General features: G+C 53.1%; 1 protein-coding gene and 1 long non-coding RNA gene across 2 annotated transcripts; both read right to left on the bottom strand.

Annotated features, from left to right (window-relative positions):
- Positions 1-7,583: 7,583 nt before the first annotated feature.
- On the bottom strand, positions 7,584-13,837 carry LOC138682590 (uncharacterized). The gene is made up of 8 exons (XM_069773848.1): positions 13,669-13,837; positions 12,209-12,268; positions 11,662-11,733; positions 11,130-11,201; positions 10,858-10,929; positions 9,139-9,246; positions 8,178-8,325; positions 7,584-7,991 (listed from the first exon to the last, which is right to left on the bottom strand). The coding sequence occupies exons 1-8, from the start codon at positions 13,835-13,837 to the stop codon at positions 7,613-7,615; spliced, it is 1,080 nt and encodes a 359-aa protein (XP_069629949.1). The 3' UTR covers positions 7,584-7,612.
- Positions 13,838-13,873: 36 nt separating this feature from the next.
- Positions 13,874-18,893, bottom strand: LOC138682865 (uncharacterized). Its single transcript, XR_011322766.1, has 2 exons — positions 18,607-18,893; positions 13,874-17,248 (listed from the first exon to the last, which is right to left on the bottom strand). It is a non-coding gene; the product is annotated as an uncharacterized lncRNA (long non-coding RNA).
- Between the last annotated feature and the right edge of the window lie 16 nt (positions 18,894-18,909).

Raw genomic sequence — 18,909 nt, 5'->3', positions numbered from 1 at the left:
CGAGCACAAACCCGTGTAGGAGGTGATGGGGCCTGGCACCCGCCCGGGTCAGCCGGCTGGTGCGGGCTGGTGCAGAGGAGCTGCTGTCCTCTGGAGAGTCCTCCATGCCCACCGCCATGTCCTGCAAAGAGCTGGGAAAAGGTCCTGCCCTTTCCTCCTGAAAGGACCAGAGCAGTGGGGAAGCCCACTGGGGATGCTTTGAGAGGGAGCAGCGTTGCAGCTGTGAAGAAAGCTGCAGCGTGGAAGGGAGAAGAGAGCGATGCCAAGATCCCAGAAAGAAATCCGCTGTCCGTCTGGTGCCCTCCCCAGAGTTACCTTAGTCCTAGGAGGCAGACCCTGTGGTCCCACAAAACCCACCTGCTTGCTGTCGGCCCCCCACTGACTGAGGGAGGAATGGGCATATGCTGGTGCCGGTGAGGAAGAAGCCCTTTCTCCAATTTTCAAATCAGAGCGCCTGGAGAAAAAAAGAAGAGTGATCTGCATTTAGGGCTGTTCTTGCAGCTTTCTCTGGGCTTCAGTCATTTTCTTGGAGCAGTTTCTAGGCCAGAGAGAAGATGTAACCAAGACTACAAATGGGAAAATTGATTGGGGTCTTCCCACCAGGTCTGCCCCTGTCAGAGCAAGTCCTCGTCTTTATCATCCCTACGGCCTCCATTTCATAGAATCATAGACTCATCGAATGGTTTGGGTTGCACGGGACCTTAAAGACCATCTAGTTCCAACCCCCTGCCATGGGCAGGGACACCTTCCACTAGACCAGGTTGCTCAAAGCCTCATCCAACCTGGCCTTGGACACTTCCAGGGATGGGGCATGCACAACCTCTCTGGGCATCCCGTTCCAGTGCCTCACCACCCTCACCAAGAATTTCTTCCTGATGCCTAATCTAAATCTTCCCTCTTTCAGTTTAAAACTGTTACCCCTCATCCTATCACTACACTCCTTGAGAAAGAGTGCCTCCCCATCTTTCCTGTAGGCCCCCTTTAAGAACTCTTCTCTACATTAGCCAGCTTCAGAGAGCAGACAAGTAGCACTTTACACCGGGGCAGCAGCCTAAAGCCCAGCAAGGGAAGATAAGGACTGATGTGGGGTAGTTCAGATCTGACAGCACTGAAGGACGCAGGGAGTAATTGTCTCCTGTGACAGAAGAAGAAACACACAGCAGGAGGAGAAGAAACATAGCAAAGCCAGGAAAAGGAGATTACTTTGGGTAAAAAAGCCCTCCTTTTTAAGGCCCAAATCATCATTTTTGAGGCCCAACCCTCATGTTTAGGGTACAAAGCCTCCTGTTGAGAGCCCAAAGCTGCATCTTAAAGGCACAAAAACCTATTTAGGGGCCCCAAAGCCTCAATTTACAGCCTAAACCATTACTTTCAGGGTCCAAAGCCTCATTTTAGTCTCTAAAGACTCATTTTTAAGATCCAAACACTCTTTTTCAAGATGCAAGCCTCATTTTTAGGGCCCAAAGCCTCCTTTTGGGGGTCCAGAAAGCCATTTTTAAGGTCCAAACCCTCATTTTTGGGATACAAACCCTCATTTGTAAGTTCCGAACCCCACTTCAAAGGTGCAAAGACTTTTTAAGGGCCCAAAGCATCACTTTTAATGCCCCAGGTTCTGATTTTGAATGTCCAAAGCTTCATTTTTAGGGTCCAAACCCTCAGTTTAGCTCCCATAGCCTCACTGTTTTTAGAATAGAACAGCATAGACTATTTCAGTTGCAAGGGACCTACAACAATCATCTAGTCCAACTGCCTGACCAATTCAGGGCTGACAAAGTTAAAGCACGTTAATGAGGCCATTGTCCAAATGCCTCTTAAACACTGACAGGCCTGGGGCATTCTTTGTCCACAGCCCCATTTTTAAGGCTCAGAGAGTCAGTTTCAGATCAAAATCTTCATTTTTAGAATCCAAAGCTTCACTGGTAGGGCCTTAGCCCTCATTTTAGGGTACCAAGCCTCATTTTTAGAGCCCAAAGCCTCAGTTTTAGTTTACTGGGATGGTGAGAGTCAAAGTTCCCATTTATATGGCCCAACCCCTCGTTATTAGGATCCATAGCTGCATTTATAGGGTTCAAATCCTTATTATAGGACACAAGCTGATTTCCCAGCCCAAAGCCTCATTTTGAGTGGCCAAATACTGATTTGTAGGGTCTAAACCCTCTTGTTAGGCAACGAAGGATTGGGTTTAGGGTCCAGAGCTTTATTTGGAGGCTCCAAAGCCTCATTTATAAGACCCCGGTCTTTGTCCAAATTCTTGTCTTTTGTTTCTAGTCCCAAATTTTGAGGTTCCAAAGTCTCATTTTGGGGGTCCAATGCCTCATTTTTAGGGTTCTAAGCCTCATTTCTCGGGTCCAAATCTTAATTTTTAGGGTCCAAAGCCTCATCTTTAAAGCCACAATTTCTCCCTGCATGTCTCATTTGTAGGGCCCAAAGCCTCATTTGTAGGATCCCTCTCCTCATTTTAAGGGTCTCAAGCCTCATTTTGACAGCCCAAATGCTCATTTGTAGGGCCCACTTAAAAAGAAAATCCTGAGGTTCAGGGTCCAAAGGTTATTCGGGGCGTACAAGGACTCATTTCTAAGGGCCAAAGCCCCACGTTGGGTGTCCAAATGCTCATTTCTATGGTCCAGGTGTTCATTTGGGGGTCTAACTCTTTCAGGCCTAAAGCCTAATCGGAAGGGCTGAAAGCCTCATTGTAGGGCCCAAACGTTCCTTGTTTTTGAGGATTTAAAGCCTCCTTTCTGGGGTCCAAACCCTCATTTTTAGGGCCCCAAGCCTCGTTTTTAAAGCGCCACGGCTTGCTGCGAGGCGACAAAGCCATCCTGACACGGTCTGAAGCCTGACGCTAGTCGCAGGTAGCGTTCATTCTTCTAAGCAAGCTGGATTGCAGCTAGCATCCTGCCTTTGGTTTGTTTTCCTTCAGCATAAGCAACCCCAGAGCCTGCGGCCACATTCCAGTACCTCATTACCCTGCAGCCCCTACGCTGAACTAACAGCTACAGCCACAAAGTTCAGGCGCCCTCCTCCTGTAAAGACTGGCCGACAGGATGGCTCGGGAAGGGAATTTCCCTGACACTTCCCAGCGTTAACTCGCGCTGCTGCTCCCGAGGGCAGGCCCCGAGCCCCCCCCACCAGCGCCTGACAGCGCAGGCCGCGGCAGGGGCTGGGCCGGCCGCTGCCATGACAACCGCTCCCCCCCTGCAGCCCAGAGCCTTCCCCGGCCGGCAGAGCGACAGCCAATCGGCTGCTGCCGCGGGAAGCGCCGCCAATCAGAGCTGGGCCTGCACTGCCCAATCCCAGCGCCGCTCTCGGGAGGCGGCAGAGAGGCGGGAAAGCCCTGCGGGGAGGGAAAGCTCCGAGGGGACGGGAAGCTGCGAAAGAGCGTCGACTGTTTTAATTGTTCACAACGGTCCTTCACCGGCGTGGGTGGGATGGATGCACCTGAGCCCTAGCCGTGCTTTGGTGCGGGGTGACTAAGGAGCGACAGGCTCCTTGGCGTCCTGGGGGTGAACCTGCAAGCTGGAAAGCCCCTGGCTCACAGGTGAGGGGGCGAAGGTGTCTCGGAAAAGACTTCGAAAGGTGGTTTCGACACCCAAAAGTGCAAGATAACCAAAGTACAGAACAAGATACCGGAGAGGAAATGAAGACATCTGGCCTGCCTCGGCTGTTGGCTAGCAGCCAGCCGCTTCGCTCATCAGGTTGTGCCCACTTTGAGCTCTCCCTGAAGTGCAGCTGGACTGCACGCCGGCGACTGCCCCCTTGAGCAGGGACACCTCTCAAGGTTTCAGATCCTTACCCAAGGAAGAGAGACCCCTTACCCGTCACAGATCCTCAGTAAGTGACTGAGAGCCTGCTGAATTAATACTATGAAACATTAATAATCCAGGCAGCTGCTCAACATTATAAACAATGAAGGAGTAATTCCATCACACGCTTCATAAAGGTTCAAAGACTCATTTTAAGGGCGCAGACCATCATTTGGAAGGCCCAAAGTCTGCTATCGAGGCCTCATTTTAGGCTGCAAAACTGCATGTTCCCTTCACGTCCAAAGCCTCATGGTAAGGGTCCAGTGCCCCCTTTGAGGACTAAAATCCTCGTATTTAGGGTCCAAGCCTGTTGTTTAGTACCCACAGCCTTTTCTGAGGACCCACAGTTTCAGTTTTAGGGTCCAAACCCTCCTTTTCAGGGTCCAAAGCCTCATTCCTAAGTTCCAGGGTTCACGCTTTTAAGGTTCAAAGATGCATTTTAAAAGGGTCCAGAGCATCATTTTTAAGCCCTAAAGTCTGATTTGGAAAGTCCAAAGCCTCATTTGTAGAGTCCAAATCTAAATTCCTAGGGTCCAGAGCCTCGTGTTTACTTTCCAATGTGTTAGCCTTCCAAAGCCTCATGTTAGGCTCCAAAAAAGCCTTTTTTCAGGGTCCAAAGCCACTTTTTTAGTATCCAGACAGGCATTTTTAGGGTCTGAGCAACATCCGGAGTGTACAAACCCTCATTTGAGGGGGTCCAAAGTTCCAGGGTTCACGCTTTTAAGGTTCAAAGATACATGTTAAGGGCCCAGAGCATCATTTTTATGCCTCCAAATCTGATTTTGAAGGTCTAAAGCCTGTTTATAGACTCCAAATATGAATTTCTAGGGTCCAAGTCTTCATTTTGCCTACCAAATGCTCATTTTTAGGCTCCAGACCCCTCTTTTTTAGGTCCCAAAGGCTCACCGTTAGTTTGCAGTCTCATGTTCAGGGTCCAAAGCCTCTTTTTAGGATCCAGACAGGCATTTTTAGGGTCCAAGCCACATCTGGAGTGTCCAAACCCTCATTTGGAGGGTCCAGAACCCCCTTTTAGGGCTCAAAGCCTCAGGTTGAGGTCCCAAAGCCTCATTTTTGGGTCCAAATCCTTGATTCCAGGGTTGAAAGACTGCATGCTAGGGTCCCAACCCACATGTTAGGGTACAAACGCCTCACTTAGGGCTCAAAGCACCGTTTCCTTCATGTCCAAGGCCTCATTTTGAGTGTCCAAAGACCCATTTGTAGGGCCCAAAGCACCGTTTTCAGGCCAAAATCTTTGTTAAGGCTTTAAGCCCTCATGAAATCATCAAAAGATGATTTTTCAGTCCTCACAAAATCTACCCTGAGAGGCTTCCCAGCTCAGGTGGAGACACTGGGTCACACAGCCCGCTGAAGTCCCACAGAGCTCCAATGGTCTCACCTTGGATCACCTCCAGCGAGGTATGCATAGTTTATATGAAGTGATACAGGTTCCTGAAGCTGCGGCGAGGTGCCTGTGGAGAGAAGAGGCTGCTGAGGCCCCAGTGTGGCTGTGGTGCCGGGCGGGTGAGAGGGTGCGGGGCAGCGCTGGGTGCACCGTGAGGTGCGGGCACCCGGCTGCACGTGGGAGCTGTGGGCACGGAGAGCTCCGTGCAGAAAACGGGACGCCCCGCACCCCTCGGCTGGGGCTCTGCTTGCCTGCCCACGGCTCGTCTCCTCTCGGCCCTGACCATCCTGACCGGCCTGCTCTACACGTGCCGGGAAGGAGACCTGACCCTGCAGACCGAGGGGACCAAAACTGGGCATGGTAGGGAGATGGCACTCTTGCAGGTCTCACTTTCTATGGCCCTCTCATCCCTTGCTGGTTTTACTTTCTGACCTTGCTCTGCCTACGTCCGTCACTGGGTCTGCTCTTGTCCAGGCAGGGTCACTTTTAACTAACAGTTCCCACAGGAAGAAGGCGTTTCAGAAAAGAATGCCCGTGAATTGAGAGGTCAGTTGAAACATGATACAGTAGAAACCGACTCAGTTGAGTCTGGCCAGTAAATAACTCAGCACTCCAGAATACCTTACCTCTAAATGCTTCATGTCTAATACATCTCAGCCATCTAATACACAAGTTTGGCAAAAAACACTCCCCTCAACTCACCGTCTTCCCTTCCTCCACAGATGGACCACGCAACACAAGACCATGCCAAGCAGCACGGAGCCCAAGACCACCACGGCACCTTCTGTGCAGTACTTCTGGAAATCCTTAGCGTCTGCGGCATTTGCGTTTCTCTTGCCATCCACACCCGGAGGAACAATTCTGCATGTTAGTGGGTCCTGCGCACTACTGGTGATCTCACAGGAGGTCTGACATTGCCAGGAAATTTCTTTCTCACTTTGTTAGCATCTCCAAATGAGCGAATATCCTGGGGCTGCAACATTTCCTTGGTTTCAGCAGAAACAAAGGAACCTTGCAAAGCCATTGCAAATCAATGCACTCTGGAGCCTCTCTTTCTCTGGGACGGCCGTAATCCAGTTTTCCCAGTGTCATGGCTTTGCTCCCCCTTCTCGGCCACCCTTCACATTTGCGCGCAATTTCTTTTCCGCTCGCCCACGTTCACTCTCCGAGGCTCGCTAGTGCTGCTGCCTGGAGGCTCTCGCTGACCCGTTGGGACAAGCTGTCCCACTGAACAGAACTCAGGAGGCCAGATGGAGAGCACGTGGGGGAGCACAGCTCTTTGACCAATCGCTCCTTTGAGCCACACCGACAAAAACCATCCCTGCATCAGGGAGTGCCACCCGCAGCTCTCCCCCCCCACCCCAGCACCCACACCCTGAGGGGACGGAGTCAGGCCCTCTCAGGAGACACCCGAACCTTGTTCTCCCCCTTTGCCTTTTCTCCAGCATGGGCACCGCTTGCACGCCCCCGGTTTTCAGGACTTGTCTCCCACTTATGGCTCCCTGCAAGACTGCTCAGTGCCTGGATTCTTTTGAAAAAAATCATACATCCCGGCGTGGTGGGCTTCCCCGGGGCTGGCCATGGGTTGCTCTGCACAGGGGGAGGAACGCTGGGAGGAGGTGCTCGTACTGCCCAGCAAGGCAGCCTAGAACGATATTCTGCCTGGCTGCTGTACCCTTCAGTTGCAACTGCAGAGCAGAATTGTGATAAGACTGGGTTTGAGGTCTGTCCTGTGCGTCATCTGACATGGTCAAAGAAGACCCTCGCGAGTCAGGCCTCCACGTCAGCCTTAATGGGATCTGCTGTATTTGGCCAGCGTGACTTTAGATGTACTCCAAAGGTGTTCCTCCCCTTTGCTGACAGTCTGCAAAGCTTAACCCATTTCTTTTTACAGTACTATTAATATTTCGTTATACTCTGTTCCATTTTTAATGCCAGCCTGGTTACCAATATCACATTCCTTCCACTCCTTCTCCCACCCAGCCCCACTCCAGCTTTCCGCTCATTTATCGTCCCAACGCTGCTCCAGCCCCGCAGCCTCTGCCACCCCGTCAGCCCTCCTTGATGCGCTCAGCGCTGGTTGGCCATCCTTTCCAGCACCCCCTTCCCTCTCTGCCCAGTCCATCCTCATTCAGGGCAGCATCCCCAGTCAGCTCAAGGATAACCCTTCGCACCTCACGTCCCACCAGCACGTCCCCATTCTGGTGGGTGAAAGCCTTCTTGACAGCCCCAGCTGGGAAACCAGGCTGATGCTGGGACAAAGGGGTCCCTCACTGGAGCGCAGGTCTCTGACAGCTTCTCTCACAGATCCAGCGCTGGTCCCAGCTCTGTGCATTATACCCCGACGGAAACGGCCAAAACAGCCAAGGATGCACTGCTTTTGGCCAAAATGTTTTTTTTATTTACTCTAAAAAGACTCATCTTCTGAGGTACAGTATCCCTGTTGGAACTGGTGACAGGGACACCAGAAGGGGTTAGGCTGAGGTGAGTCGAGAGAAATCGAAGTCTCCAGTGAAGAGGTATCGTCAGTGAAAGAGCAGCTGGGACAAGCGGGCAGAGGTGACGGGTCTGCGCTCGCGCTCCTGTACAGCTGCATGAGCTCTGCCACAAAAGGCCGTGGTGATGGGCTGGAGCTGTTGTTGAAAGTCCCATTTTCTTGAGCAACCTCAACTTTTCTTGTTCCTTCTCCTGACTCTGCTTTGCCTTTATCTCTAGTTGGATCTTCACTTTTCCAGGCAGAGTCGGTATCAGCTTGTCCCAGTGCTGCTTCATCTCCCTGGCTCCTTCTGTAGAAATGGGTTTCAGAAAAGACTACTCATTGATATGAATTAAGAGGCCAGGTAAAAAAATCTTACAGCAGAAATCTCAGCAGAGTACTGCCAGCAGCTGCCTTGGCACTCCAGGATACTCTAACTGCAAATACCCCATTGCCAACTGCAGCAATAACTAACTCTGGGGAAAAGCCAACTCACGGGTCTCTCTTCCTCAGCCGTGAAATGACTATGCAAGATCCAACTAGCCCAGACAGCACCACAGCCAAGGCTACTGCGGACACTGGGATATAGTACTTGCGCAGCAATTCGTGACCAGCAGCCTCAGACCTTCTCCCAGCATCTGCCCCTGCAGGAGAAAAGACAACGCCACACATTACTGTGCTCTGCGCTATGGATAGTCTCACAGTGTGCTTCACATGCCCAAGAGATTTGTTTTTCAGTGGCTGGTGCCTCTGGCTCCGGTGTCTTAGCGCCAGAGGACAGGAAGGATCACTTAAACTTCTCAGGGAGAAGAGCCCACATGCCAGCGAGCAGTTGCACCAGCACTACCTGTCTGTTCCTCCGGGCTGCAGGCCAGGGCTGTGTGCTGGGGACCTGCAGTTCAACCAACGAACAACGAACGGCACTGCAGGGGTAGAGCAGAAATGCTCCTGTTTTCCCAAGTGGACATCTCCTGAGCACTCCCCTTCAGGACGTCCCAGAGGCTGAAAGATGGGATCCAGCCCACGGGCTATTGCCTGGCTCCTGCAGTGCCACCTGCTTGTCACCCCCGGCCCCGATGCACACATTGCGGGAAGGCTGGCCCCGGGAGGGTGTGGTGCAGGGCTGGGTTGTAGCCCTCAAATGGCCTCTTGCCCAAAAGGGCAAAGTTCCTAAATTCCTGGGAACTGGGTGCGGCAGGAGGTGAGCAATCTCTAACCACGTCCAGAGAGGTCTACGAGCATCTCTCTGGCACGCTGCTGGCAATAACCTCCACACACCAGAGACGACAGTCGTCCTCAGAGAGCCACTCCTGGCTTCTTTGACAACACCTTCTCTGCACTGACACTTCCAGGTTTGGCTGCTGACATGATGTGCAAGAGCGGGCTGCGGGGGAAGAGCCTGCAGGCACACAGTGATTCTGACTGGTGATACCGGATGACCACAGGACAGCAATTACCTGGCATGCCAGTCTCTTGCATTGCCTCTCTTTCTTCATCGGAGACTGGCACAGTGTGCCTGCTTCCCTTCTGAAAGGCCTCCTTCTGCACAGTCTCACGGTTGGTCTCTGTAGAAAGAAAGCGGGACAATTAGCAGCAACCATTCCTCATCAGGAAGACGATGTCTTCACGAGGCAATAGTCTCCAAATACATTAATAAAGCTTAGAAACAAAGCCTGGGCTTTTGGGAGTGCATCTAGTCCAAAGAATGTGACGTTCACAGAGAAAAAATTAAGCACATGACACTTTTCACTCTACCGATACAGACAGCAAAACCTGACCTGCTGGGAAAACGGGAAATTGCACATGTGATCTTCTTGTTCACATTACATGTACTGCATTTTTGGCAAACTGCAAGATGATGCTAAATTGCTTCCTTCAAAGAGGATGGGAAAAAGCCGCAGCCAGCTCAGCTGGGGAAAGAGGCCTTCTGAGAAGCACATCCCACCATGCCAACTCCAGCACACAGGAAGGGGAACAGACACACATGGTGGACTGCACCCCAAGCTCTTGCAACCATGTTCTGGGCACTTTCACAAGTGGCAGTGAAGTCCCCCAAAACAAGAGGAAAACCACAGCCAAGTTTTCTGAAACACAACTAGAAATGGAGAGCTAAACCACCCAAGACTGAATTAACTGAACGATCCACTTAAGGCCACCTTCAAGTGAGGTGTCCGGCCTCAAGCTGGGTGTCCGGCTGCGACCCACCCCTGACTCCAAGGTGTCACTGAGAGTCCTCAGACATCAGGGAGAGCAAAGGGGCTGGACCAGGCTGTGAAGCCTGGGCTGCTCCAGTCCCGGCCGGAGGATCAATCCTGCCTGCAGCCCAGGCAAAGCCTGCTGGTCCCAGCGATTGAAATCTGCCTGCGCATCGGCTCCACAAGCCAAGGGCCCTCTCCCCTCCAGCGACTGGCAGGGTGCTGGCCCTCTCATGGCTCATGAGCAATTAGCTCCTCCGCACGTGCCTCACATGCTCCGGGAGCAGCATCAACAGTCACACTCATCCTACCACAGCTGTCAGTCTGCAGGCTGAATGTCAATCACAAACAAATGCCTGCAGAATCAGCGTCTGCACCTGAATTCCAACATTAGGAAAGGGCGGCCAAGATTTCTTGGGACATCATTCCTGCTTTGAACTTGCCCAGCCGCAAACTGGGCTGTGTTGAACACAAATTTTGAACACAAATTCAGCACACACTGGTTCCTGACATCTGGATACCAGCATCTGCACAAAGCAGCTCTGACCAGCAATGGTACAACTGGGGCAGCAGCTGCCTCTGGGACTCAGCCAGAACCACAATGGGTAGCAGACGCTGTGCTGGGCCATCTCTGTGGCTCATCAGCCCAGGCAAGGCATGAAATCGAGTGCCACTGCAGCGAGGCTCTGACTGATCCCTTCCTGCTGTGCAGGCTGCACCACGTCCACACATGAATCTAAAACCTCAGCTTCCCAAGCTGTACGGTTAACAGAGTGAAATACATTAAACAGGTGCTGCTTTCTCCAAGTCTTTTGGGATTTCCTTTGGAACTGCAGATATCTTCTGGGAATAGTTCCCTATTTTAGCTTTATGCTTTTGTCTTTGAGGACATTAACAGGAAGTATGAAGGTAAATGTCACATGAATAAAATATGGAAAATGAGCGCTTATTCTGTCAAGTCAATAAAGACTGACTACTCACCCCTGGGATGCCAGCTGGGATTCAGCCCAGGATTCAGCCCAGGAGCTGGAAAAGCCCTCCATCCGGCCACATCTGCAACCAAACACCCACGAGAGGTTACCATCACGTGTTCTGATCCACATCGTCATAACCGAGTAGCAGAACGTGCAAGGGGATCACGTAATGTCACGGCACGCACATGCAGGTCTGTATTCTCACACCTGCAGAGGCACCTGGCTGACATTCGGACTTTGAGCTGGCAGCTCTCAAAGAAGTGAAAAGCCATGACGTACCCATGCGACCTGCCTGTGGGTCAGCCCTGGAACCCAGCCAGGAAGCTGGATAACCATCGCCTGCAGCCACATCTGTAAATGAACATAGGACAGAGCAGCTCCCGTGAAATACTTCAACATACTTCTTCAGATCTGAATGACAGTGAATGCAATTCAAACACAGGATTACTCCAGAGCACTCCTCTCTCCCTTCCACTCAGGAGCATCTTGCAAACATTTACCAGGTGCCTGCAGTGGCCACTAACCAGGCATGGAACTGTCAGGAGACAGGACTCCCTGGAGCTCACACCAGCTCCAAAGCTCAACCCCGACGTGCCCGCTGGCTTTGCGGCCAGCCCTAGAAGCAGTGCAGGGGCGGAGAGGCTGTCAAAGACAGTTTAGCAAGGCAGAGCGCCCTGGGGCACATCACTGAGCCAGACCCATTCCCTCTCTGCTCTTCTGCGTGCCTGAGCATCAGCCAAGAAAGTAGTAAGCTAAATTTCACAGGAACAGAAAATTAAAATGTAAATGCTCATTCACTGAAGGGCCTTACCTGTGGGATCGCCCCAAGGCTCACGGACAGGCTCAAGTTGAGAAGTCAAGTAGCCCCTGTCTCCACGGACAGCTGTAACCAAGCAGAGATGAAAAACATTCCCATCGCACGTTGTGATCTACCTCTTCCTTAGTGACCCGCAGGGACTGGAAGGGGGTCAGGCAACAACACGGAACCCAGACGCGGGCTGAGATGTCCAAAGCTGCAGAGGGACCTGGCTGGGACCTGGCAGCTTTCAAACCTCTGTCTCCAGCCCATGTGCAACACCCCTCAAGGACCAGATGGACAAACATACGGCCTCTCAGGGCCTTCTCGCCAGACCTCTCACACACACAAAAGGAAGCCCACACTAAAGTGGGAGCATGTAGCCCCAGAGGAAAAAAATGATCATTCACGATTCTTACAGAGAAGAGCCTGCTGGCCTTCTTACAGAGAAGAGCCTTCAGCCTGGAAGGCTGAACTACCACAACAAAACATTAAGAAATAACAAACCAAATATTAAAAAATACAAAAGGCCAATAACAAATGAAGACTGAATACTTCTTACCTCTGGGATTTCCCCCAACCTCAGGAACAGAATTCCACCGAGCATCTTGATCAACATGGACTGCGGGAACCAAACAGGTAATCAAACACAGGTGTGTGGTGGTGCTGCCCCCTGAGCCACTCTGAGACCTCAGGATAAACCATGGATGCTTTGGGAAACCCCCCTATTGTGCTGTTATCTTGGTTGTAAGTGCAGCGCCTTTAGGGCACCAGGCAGCCCCTGGCCACCCCTGGGCCATCTGCTGCCCGAACTACGTATCAGAACGACTCAGCACAAATTGTGGCCAGAATGTAAAATAATGACCAAAGCCAATCATCTCGAGACCCTATAAACAGCGATCCAAGGCGAGACCTTTGGAGCTCTCTGGGACTGCAGCGGGCTGTGTGACCCAGCATCTCCCCTGAGCTGGGACGCCGCCCAGGGTAGATTTTGCGAGGACTGAAAGATTGTCGTCCGTCAACGGTTTCGCGAGGACTTAAGGGCCCGATTGCGTGAGCTTTACTGACCGTCCATTGACGAATGCTGGCACATAAATGCGAGTAATTCATGAAACTCATGAAAGGGAAATTTTAATCATAGGTTAACCTCGGGGGGGGCGGTAAAATTTGGTTCAGAACTGTTGTATCTGTGCGTGTGCATTTGGAGTTTGGTTCGGAACTATTTCGCCTGTCTGTGTGTGGTTCAGAACCGTCTTCTCCGTCTGTGCCCATGTGTGATTTGATTTAACCTCCACCTGTGTGCAACCCTGCTGCAAGTTTCAGGCAATCCTTGCCATTTTCGAATCTTTAAGTCACAGATTTCATTGTAACAAATTCCATCGAATCACTCTGTTAAACTGGCTGAGGAAGCCAACACCAACGAACTGGAGGAAAAAGCGATCGCCCACGCTTCTTGGGGACAAGAGCCTGTGAAAGGCTGCGCCAGCACTACCCCTGCGTGTTCCTCCGGGCTGGGGACCTGCGGGTCATCCAAGGGGAGCAGGGCTGCAGGACTAGAGCAGAAATGCTCCCATTTTCCCGAGCGGACAAGTCCTGAGCACGCCCCTCCGGGACGTCCCCGAGGCTGAAGGCCAGACCCACAGCTCTGGGCACGGCTGCAGCCAGCCCAGGGAGAAGCGCTGCCACGGGCTGTCACCTGGCTCCTGCAGCACCAATTACTCACCACCGCCGGCCCAACACACATACAGGGGACAGACTGGGCCGGGCGGCAGGGACTCAGCGCCGGGTTTCTTACCCTGCACGACCGCTCCCAGCTCCCCTGCTCGCCCAGAAAATGCCCCCGAAGCAGCTGCAGCCCCTCTATGCCTCCCCACAGGGTGCCTGCCTGGCTCGCTCAGCCTGGCCCAGCTGCTCTCCCAGACCCAGCCCTAGCCCTGGCCCCACTGCTGCCCCGCTGAGGTGCGGTGGATGCCACGCTGCCCTGCTCGGAGCTGGGTGCTGGCCCCCTGCCCGCCTGCCTACCTGCTCCCTGCGCTCGCCTTGGAGCAGCCTGGGCGTCCCAGGCTTGCAGGGCCAGCAGGAGGAGGCAGGCGAGGGCCACGGCCCCCCAGGCTCGCACCATGCTGCTGCCGCTGCTGCTGCTGCCGCCGCTGCTGCCGCAGTGTTGCCCGCAGCTGGCACAGCACAGCATGTCAAAGCGGGGCTCTGTGACCTCACAGCCTGTCGGCCACCCCCTCCACCAGGCCTCCCCAGCGCAGCCCCGCTGCCAGGGCATTACTGAATCGGCACACTATGGCATCTCCTGGTTCTACATGAGTGTGGAAGAAGCAGCAGTGGAGGAGGGTGGACCTATCTGGGGAGGCAGCACAGCGTCTAGGAGCACACAGGCACTCAGGTCTTGCTTCCCAGAAATCGGTCAAGACCAAGAGCTCCATAGGAAGACTGCATAAAAAAGCCAACTGCAAGTGCTTTTACTTGCCACCAACTCCTGTGCAGCGTCCCGAGGAGCAAGAAGCGCAGAACAAGAAACCTTCCTTCAAGTGAAGGCACGCAGCCTGCTGTTTGAGCAAGAGGCAGAGAGCACCAGCTGAGAACAACCTCTGCTTTTAACTACACCTAGCTCTGCCACCTACACAAGGAGACCAGCTCCTAATGATCCCTAGCCCTAAAACCACAGATCTTCCCTAGGGCAATGCTAAGGAAATACCAGAGCACAGGGACACCTGGTCATTCAGTTTAAGCTGATGGGGAGGACAAAGGACTAGAAGGAGAACACTAAGATGAGGGAGAAGACTGAGGAGCCGAGAAAGAAAGGCTAGAGAGATGGAGAAATCAAACAGGGACGAGGTGCCCTGCAGAGAGGAGGAGGAAGACAAAGTAGGGGTGAGGAGCAGGACAGAGAGATGGGGACAGAAAGAGGAAGAAGGAAGGGGAGACAGACAGGAACAGGAAGTAGGACGTACAGATGAAGAGAGAAAACGAAGGACAGGGAGAAAGACAAAGGGACTGAGAAATAAAGAGAGGGTCAGATTTGGACAAAGAGACTGAGAAGGGGGGAGAACCAGCAATGGGCTGGAGGACAGAGACAGGGGAAGAGGACAAGAGGGCTGAGAAGCAGGAAAGAGGAAGAGAGGACAAATAAAAGGGAGAGCCAGCTGGACAGTGGTGTATAGCAAGAAAGGATGGGACAGGCAGCAGGACAGAGAAATAAAGACAGAACAGATGGGGGCAGGGAGCAGGACAGAGGTGGAGAGAGAAGCAGCAGGGACAGAGGGATAGAGAGAAGAAAAAGACAAGAAGAAGGGTGGGGGGCAGGGCAAGACGGTAACAGGGAGCAGTACATACATGGATCATCAGAGAAAGGCAGGGACAGGGAGCAGGACAAGGCGATACAGAGAGAGAAAAAAGGGACAGGGAGGAAGGACAAAGAGAAAGACAGGCCAAAAAAAAGAGACAGGGAGCAGGACACGGAGGCAAAAAAGCCGGGGTTGGGCAGCAGGACAGAGAGATGGAGAAGGAAAAAAGAGCATTGGGCTGCAGGACAGAGATGGAGTGAGAAACAAGAGTGACAGGGAGCAGGAGAGAGTGACTAAGAGAGGGCAAACCCTGAAGAGGGAGCAGGACACAAAGGTAGAGAGCAGGGGGAAGACTCGGGGAGAAGAACAGAGAACCAGAGAGAGAATGAGAGGAGTAGGGAGCGGGACAGAGAGATGGAGCAGAAGGGGGGAAAGATGGGCGGCAGAACAAAAGGAAAGAGAGACAAGGACAGGGGCAGGGAGCAGGACAAAGGGGTGGAAGAGGCAACAAATAGTGATGTGCTGCAGGACTGAGATGGAGGAAGTAAAAAATAGACAAAGGGGGCAGGCCAGAGTGACAGGGACAGAAAAATGGAACAGGGAGCAGGACAGCACGGGAGGAAAAACCAACCATGATGGGCAGCAGGACAGAGAGATGGAGAAAAGAAAAATACTGCGCAAGAGAGAGGGGAAAGAAGGGACAGACAGGGGGATATAGTGAGAAAGGATGGGCCAGGGAACGGGACAGAAAGACAGAAAAGATGGGGGCAAGAAAAAGGACAGAGGGACAGCAAGAGCAAAAAAAGGGACAGGGGTCTGGACAGAGATGGAAAAAGAAGCATCAGGGAAAGAGGAAGAGAGGCAGAAAGGAGGGGGGGGCAGGAGAGAGAAAGAAAAATAAGGACTGGGGGCAGGACAGAGATTGCAAAAAAAGCCTGGGGTGGGCAGCAAGATGGAGAGGGAGCAAATAAGAGTAGGGGCAGGGGGCAGGACAGAAGGATATAGTGAGAAACAACTGGGGCAGGGAGCAGGCCAGAGTGACAGACAAGAACGACAACAAAGAGAAAGACAGGGACGGTGAGCAGCACGGAAGGATGGAGAAAGCAAAAGAGGTATCAGGAGCCCGGCAGGGAGGTGGAGGAAGGGGAAAAACCCCAAAGTGTCAGGGAGCAGCAGAGAGGGACAGAGCGATAAGAGATGGACAGGAAGAAGGACAGGGACAGTGGCATAGAGAATGAAAAAAGACAGGGATGAGCAGGACAGAGCGACAGAGAGAAAGAAAGAGAAGCAGAAGGACGGGGGGGTGGGGCAGGCAGATAAGGACACAGAGCGAGACATACAAGCAGAGAGAGACAAAGGACAAGGAACAGGCCAGAGAGACTGTGAAAATCAGAGCGCGATGCAGATCTGGACAAAGAGTCAGAGAAGACAACAACAGCAATGGGCTGCAGGGCAGAGAGAGAGGAAGAAAAAAACCAGAGGGGCAGGGAGGAGGAGAGAGGGGCAGCAAGGAACCAAAAGGGACAAGTAGAGCAAAAGAGAAAGAGGGGCCTGGAGAAAAGAGAGGGACAGGGAGCAGGACACAAAAATAGAGACAGGGGAAGAGGTACAGGGAAGTGAGAAAGAATTACACAGAGAGAAAGGGGAGGGGGCAGGGAGGTACTGAGGGGCACAGAAGAGGGGTGACATGGCCCCAAGGGCCTGGGACTCACCGGAGCTCTGACTCTCTGCATTACCAGGCAAACTTTACAGTTCTGGCACTTCCTTCTCTGTCTGTGTGTCCTTTCCTGCCTTCCCCTTCTGCAGCTCCAGTCACTTGCCTGTCCTCCACCTAAGAGAACGCATTGGTGTCTGACAACATGAGGCTTCCTAGATACACAGCCACCCACTACGGGGCCGCCCTATATTTGCCATTGCATATACAGAGCCCACGGTGCACGTTGGTGATCTGGTCTGCCGAGGACTACGCAGAGGGATCCCTCCTGCCCCGCAGAGGTCGGCTCTCTCTTGCTTGCAGCTGGAGAGAGACAGAGGGACGGCCGTCCTCATTCTCCAGCTGCTTCACCTTCTTCTGATCTCTTTGGCTTCAGCCGCAGCAGCTCCTCGCCAAAGGCAGCAAGCGTCCACCCGCTGCCAGGAAAACACAGCCAGAGACAGCCCACGCCCACCTCAGCCAGATGCAGTCAACGGACACCCGAGCCCTCAGTGTGGCCTCTGGGAGAGGGAAAGCAGCAGCAGCGTCGGTTCCTGCAGCCGGCCCCAGGCTGGAGTCCCTCCTGCTGCAGGAGCTCCTGCAGACACCTCTCCTGTTGCAAATATTTTGATAAAGAAATTAAAATTTAATTAAGAAGTAGAAAATTGTGAAGCATAGGTATGGGAGTGTTAAGTTTGAAATGTAGTCATAGGAACTTAGGAACTTTAGAAAATGCACTATGTGTAACCATAAGAATTCAAGTATTGTCTAAAATCAGTTGACCACAGAAACTTTGACAAAGGTTTGTGGATTTGTAGTGTTTTGTTTTAAGAAACCAAAGAAACCGTTATGGACACCAATTTGCTGCCTGGAGACCCCTCACCCTTCCCACCTCCATCTAATTTTCAGGGATTCCAATCAGTAGAGTTAAGTGAGATTAACCAATGATTGTTTTAACATAAGAATATTAAGAAGATGGTGTGACTGAAGGACCAATTATTAGAAAAGGATAAATTTAAGAACAGACATAGTATGCATTTTTGTAGGGTTCGGCGTTCGGAAGATCTCGCGATGTCACGGAAAGTTAGAGGGTTAGTCGCAGCCTTATGATGTGTCTGTAATCCCGCCTACCCTTGTTAGTATAAAAGGAATTGACTGCGCAATAAAAGGCGGAAGTTGGCGCTCACACTGTGTGTGTTATCTGTCTCTTTCCCTGGTCTGGGGCTGATCAGTGATCTAATCGTGGCACCTTGATATGCGGCGAGCGCTACACATTTTTATGTAAACTAGTATAGGTGATGGTGAGAATCGTACCGCGCAGAATCACCCAAGAGAGGTCAAGAGGCGGACAAGTGAGGAAGACTACAGAAGACCACCGGAGGGCTCCTGAAGACCACCAGAGACCTTCACTGCGCCTGTGTGAAGAGACATTTATATATGCGAATGATTTATCAGAAAGTTAATGATTATGTATAGCATTTTCCAGAAGTTTAGTGACTATGTATAACAGGTGTGTATTTAACCTGCACAGTTAGACTAGCCAGGTGCACACGATAGGTGGAGCGATCCCCCGCGTGCCCAGCGCTGCAATAAAGGAGTGCCCGCTTCTTAACTTCTCCTTGCTGTTCAGGAGTCTTATTCCGGATTTCGGTACCACTCCTTCCCCGCCCCCGCCTTAACCGAGGCCCGAGGGCACCCGAGGCCCGGCTCGCTGCTGCCAGGACAGGCCGTGGGGCGGCCTGGAGCTGCGGGACAGGCCTCAGGGGGGCTCTGGCAGTCGGGGCGCCCGCTGCCTGTGCCCGGGGGGGGGGCTCTGTCTCCGGCTCCTTCCCCTCCCCAGCTCCCGGGTCCCTGCCGGGGCTGCCCCGGCCGGGCCCGGCTCCAGCCGAGCGGGGAGCGGGCCGCGGGCAGGAGACACCCCCGCGCCCGCCCAAGGGCCTCGCTCGCCTCACGGGCAGCCCCAGCCCTCACCTCAGCCGGGCCGCAGCCGGAGCAGAGACTGCAGAGGCCAACATGGCCGCCCGGCAGCCCCGCAGGCCCCAGGACTACAGCTCCCAGCATGCCCCGGGAACCACCGGCGCCCCCGGCAGCCCCGCAGGCCCCAGGACTACAGCTCCCAGCATGCCCCGGGGCGCGCCTTCCTGCTGCCTGACCCTGCAGGGACACCATCCCCGGCCCGGCCCCGCCCCCCGCAGGCCCCATGGCCGCCTCCCCGGGGGAGGAGGAGGAAGAAGAAGAAGAGGAGGAGGAGGAGGAGGAGAAGACGAAGGAGGG

This window comes from Haliaeetus albicilla, chromosome 29 (assembly GCF_947461875.1).
Source record: "Haliaeetus albicilla chromosome 29, bHalAlb1.1, whole genome shotgun sequence".
Taxonomy (NCBI): domain Eukaryota; kingdom Metazoa; phylum Chordata; class Aves; order Accipitriformes; family Accipitridae; genus Haliaeetus; species Haliaeetus albicilla.
Note: the sequence above shows the minus strand (reverse complement) of the source record. Positions and strands in the feature narration are given on the sequence as shown.

What these genes read in the sequence shown, in the direction of transcription:
- LOC138682590 (XM_069773848.1), bottom strand. Translation starts at nt 13,837, where the DNA reads ATGCTGTGCTGTGCCAGCTGCGGGCAACACTGCGGCAGCAGCGGCGGC. An exon ending in AAGGCGAGCGCAGGGAGCAG is followed by an intron (nt 12,269 to 13,668) that starts GTAGGCAGGCGG and finishes TGGTTCCCGCAG; the next exon opens with TCCATGTTGATCAAGATGCT. An exon ending in TCCCAGCTGGCATCCCAGGG is followed by an intron (nt 9,247 to 10,857) that starts GTGAGTAGTCAG and finishes TTCTTTCTACAG; the next exon opens with AGACCAACCGTGAGACTGTG.